At 37.4% G+C, this 12763-nt stretch overlaps 1 protein-coding gene across 2 annotated transcripts in view; it reads left to right on the top strand.

Moving 5' to 3' along the window:
• LOC106871387 (leucine-rich repeat serine/threonine-protein kinase 1) overlaps positions 1-12763 on the top strand; it is a 119128-nt gene that overhangs the window by 21743 nt on the left and 84622 nt on the right. Inside the window, exon 1 of one of the 2 annotated variants that reach the window (XM_089357566.1) lies at positions 2986-3325. The exons of the other annotated variant lie outside the window; for it this stretch is intronic. Within the exon in view, the coding sequence (XP_089213692.1) occupies positions 3001-3325 (325 nt within the window). The 5' untranslated portion in view covers positions 2986-3000. Of the gene's footprint in view, positions 1-2985; positions 3326-12763 lie in introns of those variants that run through there. 2 annotated transcript variants of the gene reach the window in all.

The following is a 12763-nucleotide window of genomic DNA, read 5'->3' as shown; positions in this document are numbered from 1 at the left end:
AAACTTCGGACACTGGTAGAATGTGTCATATAAAACATCTTTTACTCTTAATGTTGTTGAGAAAAGTTTATACTTTCAAAGTTATTTCGTGTTAAAGTAGTCGTATTTCGGTAATTTCAACCAACCAATTACTGCCGTTGTTTGTCAATAACAACTATTGGCAGTGTATATTTCGTTTGTCACTGTTATTTATGACATCATTCGTGCGTTTGTACTGGTTTTAGCTTTAGGGTTTTAGAGTTAGGAGTAGGGTTAGGGTTTTAGGTTAGGGTTAGGGTTAGGGTTTTAGAGTTAGGTTGGGGTTTTAGGGTTAGGGTTAGGGTTGGGATTTTAGGGTTAGAGTTACGGAAAAAAGTGAAGAATGAAGAAATTGGATGGGTAGTGGGGCAAAAAAGTCTTTCTGAAAATAGTAGCTGAAAAACAGAAAAAAAAAATTAAAAGCAGTAGAAATGCACGAATGATTGTGGTGGTACCATGAAGTAAACATGCTTCAGATACACTCGTTTATTCATACAAACGTAACTGAGATGAAATGTCATAAATAACAGTGACAAACAAAATATACAGTAATTTTATTCAGCTGAATACACTTCATTGATTGGTTGAAATTACCGAAATACGACAACTTTAACATGAAATAACTTTGAAAATACAAACTTTTCTCAGCAACACTAAGAGTAAAAGATGTTTTATATGACATATTCTACTAGTGTCCGAGTTTGAAAGTGTTTAGTTACAAAAAATTAATTTCCCGATCTGCTGTTCAAGGGGTAAAGATCTGAAATGTAATATATACTATTTTTAATAAACATATAATTTTTACTTCACTATTAAAAGTAAAAAATGTGGGGTACAAGTTTTAATTTTTTTTGTATAAAAGATGATAGGCTACAACTTGGTAGAGATTTGAATGCTGTATGTCGCAGATTGAATTCTTATATAGAGACTCCTTTCTTTGGCTTGAAACTGTGGCTGGTTTGCAAGGAACTGTATGTAAAGTGTCATAAAGCAAGTTGTTTACCTTAATGTTTGTGATTATAGAGTTATCAGTACTTGACAATAAAAGCATGTGGCTTAGTGGTTAGGTGTATTTGGCTCACAATTGTAAGATTGTGAGTTTGATTCCCAGTGGCATGTTCTATCTTTGAGCAAGACACTTTATTTCATGATGCTCCAGTCAACTCAGCTGGCAAAAATGACTAATACCTGCTCTTCAAAGGGCCAACCTTGTCACATTCTGTGTCACACTGAATCTCCTTGAGAACTATAAGGCTATACATGTCTGTGCAGTGCTCAGCCATTTGCACATTAACTTCACAACCAGGCTATTCCATCAATCGGATCAACTGGTACCCTCATCGTAACCAACAGAATGCCAATTTTTATATCAATATCTGAAAAATTGATTAATAAAAGTGTGGGAAAAATTTTTTCAGGATGCAGCTGTAAAACAGTTTCAATTAAAAATATCTTCAAGTGGTACCGGAAATTATCAGTTGTTAAGTTCTTGGTAAAAATTATATTTTTAGTGTAGTCATCATTATCATATTAACGCCCACTTTTCCATGATTGCATAAGTGGAAGAGAAGTTGTTGAAGCAGATTTTTTATTACAGCTGGATGCTCTTTATGTATCCAAACTATACCTGGTTCCGAGCAAGGTAATATTTCCTTTTTGTCAGACAAGATTTTCACCGATGATTGGGAACAATGTTGTTTATATGATGGTGATACTTGTTATTAACCATCATGTGAATTCAAGACAAGGGTACATGCACACACACACAGATGTACATGCATACATGCATACACACACATGTACATATGTACACACACACATGCGTGCGTGTATGCACACACACACACACACACACACACACACACACACAAAACACACACAATAATAATAATCCTTTATACTATAGATACAAGGCCTAAATTTTTGGTGGAGAGGACTACTTGATTATATCAGCCCCAGTACATGATTGGTACTTAATTTATTGACCCTGAAAAGATGAAAGGCAAAGTCGATCTCAGCAGAATTTGAACATAAAGATGAGCATGCTAACAGTTCTGCCAGTTTGCCACCTTAATAATAATAATAATAATAATAATAATAATAATAATAATAATAATAATATGTTACAGCCTTTAGATAGACTATAGTTTCACTCACTGAACAAACTATGAGGTTTACATCTTGTGTGGTCAAACCAGATTGAGTGGGATAGTAATGTTGTTATAAACGATTTGGACTCCCAAGATAATCCTTTCTGGAGGTTAGTGACTCTAGATGTGCATAGCATTAAAAGTGGTGTCTTGAGATTGGTCGCCATTTTTGCCCTGACAATGAATTGGACAGCCAGACTTCTTCTAGTATCTGTACTGGAAGATCACAAGTTTGTGATCTGCATTGTAAGTTCATATAGGTTGTCTAGACAGGAACCTTGTTGTCCCAGAATAGTAAGACTGCAGAGGCCATATTAACAAGCTATTTAATCAGGAATTGTTGGAGAAACTCAATAATAGGTGAAGGGTCATATTAACTCTTCTGATACCCTGCCACCCTGCTTCTATGATACAAATTTTTTGCTTTAAAGTGATTTAAATTGAAATCTTTCATCAAATTTTGACGTTAATTTATGTTCCAAACATCACCTTATTAATGATAAAGTTATTTCTATAAATTCTTCATTATACTAAAAATTAATAGAAATAAAGGCAGTGCATTTCATCTATAATATAAATTGAAGTCTATAATATAAATTGAAGTTGGCCGACCGTTGTATTCTTTCTTGTCTCAAGGTTCACGGCCAAACGGCTGGGTGGATTCGTGTGAAAAATGGCACACATGTGGAAACGGGTGCATAGATTGAAACACGCTTTTATTTTTTTCCTAGCCTCTATACTTAGAGAAAATCGATTAAAACAACCTGCGTGCGTGCGTGCATGTGTCACTGAAGCCATTCATACATATATACATAATAAATAAATAAACTGAATGATAAATTTCATTTATCTCTCTCTCTCTTTCTTTCTTTCTCTCTCTCTCATATACACATACACCATCAACGTTACTCTCTCTGTCACGCACACCTCATCAAACATACACACTCACACACACACAGATATACGCACACACATCAATTCTCCCCTCTCACCACAACTTCAAAAGAAGTTCAGTCATAAAACTGTCCATGTCTCTTCATTCACCGGCCACTTCAAAAGATCGCCTTTCCTTTTCACTTGTCCGGACATTGATCGAGAGATAAAACACAAACCAACTCCTGCTAAATCAAATCTTCGTACTTGTCATGCCAGCCAACGTAAGTCAATGACACACAACTTCACTCACTCACTCTATCTCTCTTTCTTACCCTCTTTCTCTCTCACATACACACACACACACACACACACACACGCATGTCCATTTCATATATCTTTCAATTTCTGCTCTCTGCAAATAAAATTTTTACAGATAAAACTGCTTACAAAAATTGCGATTAATGTATAATTTCTTTCTATGTTCATAATTAAATAAATCTTTTAATGATTAGACAGATGTCCAATAGAATAGCTCTCACAAACAGACTACATACAAATTCTTTCTTCACAACTCCTGAAGCCATTTTCTGACAGGAGGGGGTGAAATTTTCATACAGCTGGAGGCTCCAATCGAAACAGGGGACCCGAAATTATAAGGTTGAGAAACACTGTTATAGATTATGCCTGACCGAAAACAATCACAGCCACATCATCCAAACAGACCGGGTAAAACTGGGTTTAGCTGCTAGTAAGAAATATAGTAACAAAAAGGTTAAGGTAAAAAATTAGGATAGAATCCATTAATTTTAGTAAGGGGCCAGTGTTAGAGAACAGTCATTTGGAAAAGATGCTGGGATGTAGACTCAAAAAGATATTGCAGACAAAGTGCAGAAAGTATGTGTCTCAATGATTTCTTTGATGCAAAACATGAAGGTTGTGTTGTCCAATCTAAGGCCTCTACATTTAGACATGAGAGAGTGAATGCTTGTCAATAGGGTTGGGTGGAAATTGTGGTGGTCAGCACCATACTGGACGAGTAACAAGTGGTAAAGTGGTCACACATTAATCAAACCAAGTTGGTTGACTTGCAATTTGGTGTCTGGGGAAGCAAGTCTATGCAAAATGGCAGTTTCTGCCATTGCATTGCAGGTTTGATTAAGGTGTTTGGGGTTTGATTCAGCCTGGTCTTAGGTTAAAACTTGGAGGAGGTCACAAACAGATTCATCAGATATGAATCTATCCCTAAGATCAAGTGTAGGTGACTAACACCTCCATCATGTTGGTGATGAACCACCACTTGACTTGTGCCTTTGTTCCAGAAATATCTGACCAGATTGAAGTGCAGGCACTTTTGCTTTTTATGAAACGGATGGGTTTCACTGGCAGGAAGTCCATATGCTACTTGTTCCCATTCTAAAAAGCTTAGATATGCTGTGCTGTTGACGCATACACCAGTTCTGAGGCAACATCTGCAGAGATTTCTGGATAATGATAATACTGAATGTATGTGGTTGCCATTTGTGAGACTTGTCTTTCTGTAGCTGAAACTCATCTCTTTGAGTTACATTCTTGGATCAAATACCTGGCATTTGAAATATTGTCAGGCTCTCAATGAACTCCACCAGCTAAGCTGTATCTTCATTGGGACATCCACACTGACATTCTATAGAAGGGTGGATGGGGTGGGACACGAGCAATAATTGGCTTGCGAACAATTTTGGGTGTCAATGAGGTCATTCATTATAGTCCCTTCTTTTGAACTTTCAGATCAGGGATTATGGTCAACTTCCTAAAGACTTTGGTTTGACAGTGTTATGATGAGGCAGTTCAAAAAAAGAAATTCTATGGGCATTGTAGTGCTTTTAGCTGTACCTATCTGAAATGTGAACAGAGTGATAAAACTATTCCACATGTATTCATTCAGTGTCCAAGCATTTCTGAATCTAGTTGCATCAGACTCCTGCTTTTGCATGCAAAATGGAACCAGCTGGCAGCCAAATCCATCATAAGCATTATATCATTGTCTTCATTTATTAAGAAAGGTTGAACAGTTTTCCTGTCTTATGGTTATAGCAAGGAGGTTCTACCATGATGGATAGGATTGTTAAGATTGAGGACATGCATTTTCCTTTTCTATCAAGCTCTCATCAACTTTTCAACTACCCTTTGTAAAGATGAGTGAGAATCAAGAAAAAAGTGTTTTTCTTCCAGTAAATTTATTAAAAGGTGGGTAATAATGATGGTTTTGGTTGGTTGGTTGGAAGGTTCTAATCCCTATAGTTTCATATGTAATATCTTAACAAGGGAAGGTACTTATCTTTGTACTGAAGGGTATTTAGGGATTTATGTAGTGCTCTATTTTACCTTAGGTGACTGCCCTCCTTTAGACACATATTTTTATATTTTATCTTTTATCTTTTCCCTATCTCATTCATTGCACTGTGACCATGCTAGAGCTTTGCTTTGAAGGTTTTAACCAAATTAACCATTTCCAGTGCTAATTTGTTTAGGTCTGATACTTGTTCTAATGGTCTGTTTGCTGAACCACTAATTTACAGGGATGTAAACAAACCAGCCCCGGTTGTCACATAGTCAAAGGGGACAAATAGAAATATAAAACCAAACTGTCTTTCTTTCTCACACACTTACACACAAACAGTAGGCTTCTGCACAGTTTCCATCTACAAATTCACTCATGTGGCATTCGGCAGCCCAAAGCTATAGTATAAGATACACTTGGTGCCATGCTGTGGGATTGAACCTGAAACCATGTAGTTGCAACATAAGCTCCTTAATCTCATAACCATATATTTTGTTTCAACGTGTATTTTTTTTTTTTGTCACTGGTGTAAAACCTCCACTGTTTATGCAAAGCATCTATATAATGTCCTTCACTTGTAGGCCCTGTGGAAAATAAAGGAGTAACAATTATTTCAGGTCTGTCATTATGATTGATATCCAAATATCCTTGACCTGGCAATGTTAGAAGTGTTGGAGTATTGTCTGTTTAGGATAAACCCCACAAACATGGCTATGTTTGACTTACCAGTAGCTGAACCTCTGTGATGGGTGCAGGATATCAAGACTGTCCACAATGTATTTGTTCAGTGTCTTAACATTGTTGATTTGTAAGTCTGTGGAAACAGGGTCATCACTCGCTCTAAGATATTAACTGAAATGAAGCTGTCCCCGTAAAGTTAATTATAAGTGGCTCACACCAACATGATTTTGGTTGTGTACTATTGTCTGACTTGTGCTTTTGTCCCAGAAATGTCTGACCAAATTGGAATGCATGTTCTTTTGCTTCTTGTGAAATGGATGAGATTCACTGGTCAGGAGGTTCAGTGCAGGAAATGCAGGACAGACCTAGCTACCAGCTTACTCTATTTTGATGATCAAATCACTTCTTTTCTTTGCCAAAGAAAACTGGAGAGTCTTCTGTCTGATGGCTTTCACGAAGGAAGATGTATGGTCGACACTGATGAAAGGAATAAATAAAGCGTCCTTCTCTCAGGTTTTCAACTTCTTCAAGCCCCTCTTCAGGAGTAAAAGATTTAATTGTTTTTAACACTCTGTCTGGTATCTTTTTTTATCTATTATCTTTTACTTGTTTCAGTCATTTGATTGTGGCCATGCTGGGGCATCACCCTGAGAATTTTGTTTTTAGTCAAATGAATTGGCCTCAGTACATTTCTTTTTTTTCTTTGTAAGTCTGGTACTTATTTATCAATCTTGTTTGCTGAACCGCTAAATTACAGGGATGTCAAGTGGTTGTGGGGAGCAAACACATATGAAATGACACACACACACACATACATGTATATATATACAATGGGCTTCTTTCTGTTTCTATCTGCCAAATCCACACACTAGGCTTTGGTCAGCCTGAGGCTATAGTAGAAGACCTTTGCCCAAGGTGCCACACAGTGGGACTGAACCCGGAACCATGTGTGGGGAAACAAACTTCTTACCACACAGCCATGCCTGCACCTATATGTTAGTATAATTTCTGGTTGACCTCAAAAACGAGACATTTTTGATCAAGCTTAAATGCATACTTTATCATACTAAAATTTATAGTCTTTCTATTCAATCATTTTATAGATGCATACAATATAAGTCACCGTATTCAACTTGTCACTATACAACCTTTATTTATCCAACACTGTATGGTTATATATTATTTTATTTCAACAGAGTCTGTGTCAAGGACTTGTTTCTGGGTTGCAAACATTAGGCTTTTGCTTTCCTATTTCAAGTCTCCCTTTTGCAACCAACTTCCTAACTGTTCAGTTTTTTTTTTGTGGTGTAGGTTAGTGAGGCCGGGGGTGGGAGTGGGGGTTTCTTCAATTGTTGTTGTTATTCTTCTTGTCCTCCGCTTCCCCCCTCCCTCTTCTCCCTGCCTCACCCTCTTCCCTCTTCCAATGTATTTTCACAAATTTTTTTTTCTGTGAAAGAGGATATGTTTTTATCCATATTTTATGCACCCATTTTCTGTATCCTATTTTGCCAGGTTCACTTCTCTAATAACATTCCATTGCACTCCTATTGTCCTTTTGAGACCAGCTTCTAATCTTTACACAATGACTTGACCCATCCTGCTGCATTGTGGGACACTTGGCATGCAAGAAACTCTAACTTGCATTTCTCCTAACTCACGTCATGGACATTTCTCTCTCCGTCTTTTTCTTTCTTCCTCTTTTTCTTTCTCCCTCTTTCTGTCTCACTCTTTGCCCTATCCTCTTTTTCTCTCTCCTTTTTTCTTTCTGAGTATGCTTTTCTAAGTAGGAGGAAAGAAACTGGAAGAGGGCACTTGCCATGCCTTGAGAACGTCAGAGTAATATGGGACTTTTGTGTGAGCTTTACTTCGACTTACCCTAAGTGGACTACTCTGCTAATGGGGATTCTATTTATGAGTTATTTATTTTTCTAATTACTATTTATATATCGTATATATATATATATATATATATATATATAATTAACATAATATGGTAAAAATTCGATATTAATTAATATCAATTTAATACCAGGAAACTAGCACATTAAAAGAATCAGAAGGTTCAGGAAAAAAATTTTCAAGATCCTAAGAAGATTATAGTACTTGTGTATATAAGATTGACCAGTAACCAGTCTGTCAATATGCTAGAAGAAGCTCACTTAAAAAATTCTCAAATAAGGATTCAGCGGAGCAAAAACAGGCGGGCGAGACCAGTGAAAATTATACATACCTCGGTTATATATATATTGTAGGTGCGGACATGGCTGTGTGGTTAGGAAGCTTGCTTCCCAGTTACATGGTTTCGGGTTCAGTCCCACCGCGTGGCACCTTGGGCAAGTGTCTTCTGCTGCTATAGCCCCGAGCCGACCGAAGCTTTGTGATTGAATTTGGTAGGTGGAAGTTACTGCCGTGTGTGTATATGTCTGTGTATGTGCTTGTGCCTCTCTTCCACAGAGTGAAAGAGGTAGAGAGGGATATATATATATATTTATATATATTATTTTGTTTAAAAGAGTTCCAACACTGTCTGTTTTTTATGTTTTATTTATATTCCTGCAGAACCAATGTGCGGTATAGAATATGGAATATACAATATATAATATAAAATAAGATAAAATAAAAATGGATGGCACCATGAAAGAAAGTATTGAATATAGATGGAATATTGAGTGTTCAATATAAAGGATCAAATATATAAATATAAGTATATAAAGGCCTTTATATACTTATATTTATATATTTGATCCTTTATATTGAACACTCAATATTTCATCTACATCAATATTTCATCTACAACTCTTTTAAACAAAATAATATATTCCTCTATACACAATCATACAAAAAACCCACCTTTTTTGTATTTATTTTTACTCGCATATATATTTATATATATATATATGTATGTGTGTTTGTGTGTCTGTGTTTGTCTCCCCCACCATCGCTTGACAACCGATGCTGGTGTGTTTACGTCCCTGTAACTTAGCAGTTCAGCAAAAAGAGACCAATAGAATAAGTACTAGGCTTACAAAGAATAAGTCCTGGGGTCGATTTGCTCGACTAAAGGCGGTGCTCCAGCATGGCCACAGTCAAATGACTGAAACAAGTAAAAGAGTAAAAGAGATATCCTTTTGGTATATCTTTTAATGTTGTAGTGACTCCCTTTGATCGATGTAAGCCCCACCTGTTTTTGTATGTTGTATTTCATCCTTTGATATTGTCCTCCATGCCTTGGGCCATTGTGGCCAATCAAAGAAATCATCATCATGATCATGATCATGTGATGAGTTGATAGAATCATTAGCATGTCAGACAAAATGCTGCTAAGCATTTGACACTGGGGTACAAATATATGAAGCCCAATATACCCATCATGACTACCCATCTGGTAAGGGTACACCAGGAACATGCATCACAACCATATGTACATGGCATTGTGGTCTTATATCACAGTAAACAGTGCATAACCTTGCAGGTGGGGCCATGTAGTTGCAAAATATTTTCTTCAGGTTGAGTAGCCCATCCCGCTCAAAAGGTCCCTGAATAAGGGTTGTTTAAGGATGATGAACAAAATACCCATGTTTCCAGAGATGAATTATTCAAGTCCCAAAGAATTTCTTTCAATACATGGCGATGATGCTCCCCTACTACTCCTACTCATGATCAGAGGTGAACATATCGTTAACCACTAAGGGACATGCTCAACTGGTCAGGGTCAAGCAACTGACAATCAAATCTGTGGTATTGAGCAGAATATTTGCTTTAGCCCATCTTTTTTTATACATGATTACATTTCCAATCAGTTAAGATCAAGTCATGAGAGCTACTACTTGGAACTGCATTAGGGCATTTCTTCTTCTTCTTCTTCTCTCTTTCTCTCTCTCTCTCTCTTTCTCCCCCCTCTTTCTCTCTCTCTCTCTTTCTCCCCCCTCTCTCTCTTTATTTTGTGACAGTGGCATGTAAAAGCACTCATTACACTCTCGGAGTGGTTGGCGTTAGGAAGGGCATCCAGCTGTAGAAACTCTGCCAAATTAGATTGGAGCCTGGTGTAGCCATCTGGTTCACCAGTCCTCAGTCAAATCGTCCAACCCATGCTAGCATGGAAAGCGGACGTTAAACGATGATGATGATATATATATATATATATATATATATATATATATATAAACTGGATCTTTTGGATTCACTTGTCTGCACTGGAACTGACTAGTAACATTTCTGTCACTGTAGTTAGGTTTCACAAATTACAAGGGCTTATTAAAAAAAAAAATTACCAGGATAACAGAAAAAATGCAAGTGTGAAGTGTTTACTGTTTCAACTAAACATGTTAACATGTTTTTGTTATTTGGAAGTGGTATTTTTTCTTATTAATTGTAAGTTATTTGTTTTTCCAACTAGAAGTGCCAATTAATATACATCTTTTTCTTTTTTGAAGATTGCTGAATTAAAAACCCCTCCTTATTATTTCCACCCACAATCAACCATTATCATCGTTATCATCATCATCATCATCATCATCATCATCATCAACAATTGTAAATAACATTATCATCCAAAAAACAAATCATTCACTGTTCTACCTTTACCACCATCATCACTGCTACCACCACCACCACCACCGCCGCCGCTGCTACCAACACCATTGCTGCTGCCTGTACCACCCCCACCAATACCACCATCACCACCACCTCCAACTCCACCATTGCTGCTGCCACCACCACTGCCATCACCACCACCACCATTGCTGCTTCCCCTGCTTCTGCCACTGCTGTCACCACCACCACCACCACCACCAATACCAATATCGCCTGCCTACCCACCCCCACTGCCACATAACTCCCCCAAAATTGCTACATCACCCCACCTCTACTAATAGCACCACAACTGCACTTCATCATCATATCGTCATCATTGCTATCACCACCACCACCACCGATACCAACACTACTAATATCTCCATCATTATCACGACGGTGACATCATCACACCACCACCACCACCACAACAACAACAACAACAAGCACTTGTGTCATCACTACATTGCACCGTCATCACTACCACAATCACCTGCATCGCCCCACCTCCCATCGCCCCCATTACTACCACTATCTACAAGAACATCAATAGCACCACTACCACCACTACCACCACAACCATTACCACCACCATAACCACCACCACCACCACCACCACCGCAACCATCACCACCACCACCACAACTGTCAACACTACCACCACAACCATTACCACCACCATAACCATCACCTTCACAACAACCATCATCAACACCACCACGACTATCACCACTACCACAACCATCACCACCACTGCCACCACAATCATCATCACCATCATCATCACAATCATCACCACCACCACCACAACTGTCAGCACTACCACCACAACCATTACCAAAACCATAACCATCATCATCACAACAACCATCATCAACAGCACCACAACTATTACCACCACCACCACCACCACCACTGCCACCACAATCATCATCACCATCATCACAATCATTATCACCATCATCATCACAATCATCACCACCACCACCATTGTCATTTGTCTAGTAAGAATGTTATCTGTAAACAGGATGTAGCAAGAGGATAGGTCCAGTTTCAGGACCTACTTAAGCCTGGTGTAAAGAATTTCAGTGTAATTAGCTTACACTCATTTATCTAATATTGCATGTTTTCTGAATTTGATTGCTAAACTAGCTTTATCAGTGGTAAATGGATGGTGGTCTATTATTGTTATTTATTTCATATCACAATTGGTGAAAAACTGCCTCATTGGTTATGGTGGTGGAGTGTTTTGAGCGGCCAATCATTGGGTCACTGCTTCTTATGATTGCAAGCGTGATGAGGGAGTGTTTAATATGATATAGGATGTATATCATGAAAGATTTTATTTATAAAGCTGTTTGTTTTTTTTTCTTTGTTGGTTAATGTATGTATACATGTATACATTCATTAATGTGTGCATACATTCGTACATGCATGTAAGCATACATGCATGTATATGTACATTTATACATTCAAACAAACATGCATATTGTAGATACTTTTGTACTTGCATGTAAATATGCATTTACACATATATATTTGGATATATACATGCATGCACGTACACATACATGCATATGTACATACACACATCATGCATGCATATGTATATACATACATCATGCATGCATGCATACATACATACATACATACATACATACATACATACATACATACATACATACATACATATAGCTACTCTATTCAGATTATAAGTTCAGGTTTATACCTGCAATTATTAGGGCACTGAGATGTATAACACACTGCCTAAATTCCAATCTTAAGAAATTAGACTTCTCAAAACCAGAAAGGAGAAAGCTGATTCAAAGACTACAGATCCAAGCTATCACTGGAACTGTAAAAATCTGTAAAACTTTTCAGAAGTTTACCACTTATGTATATATGAGCATGTCTAGACATGCAACTATATGTATGAGAATACATATTTAAAACAAAACCTATAAATCTGTACATATACATACATACAAAAATACCCTGTTGATGTTGAAATTCCAATGAAGGAGTGAACTGGAGCAGGGTGAAATAAAGTGTCTTGCTCAAGAACACAATACATAGCCTGGTCTGGGAATCGAACTCACTACCTCATGATTGTTAGCCTGATGCTCTTACCACTGATCCATGCTTC

This window comes from Octopus bimaculoides, chromosome 9 (genome assembly GCF_046866305.1).
Source record: "Octopus bimaculoides isolate indiv1 chromosome 9, ASM4686630v1, whole genome shotgun sequence".
In the NCBI taxonomy this organism is placed as follows: Eukaryota; Metazoa; Mollusca; class Cephalopoda; order Octopoda; family Octopodidae; genus Octopus; species Octopus bimaculoides.
The sequence above is the reverse complement of the archived record's forward strand: the minus strand, read 5'-3'. Positions and strand labels throughout refer to the sequence as shown.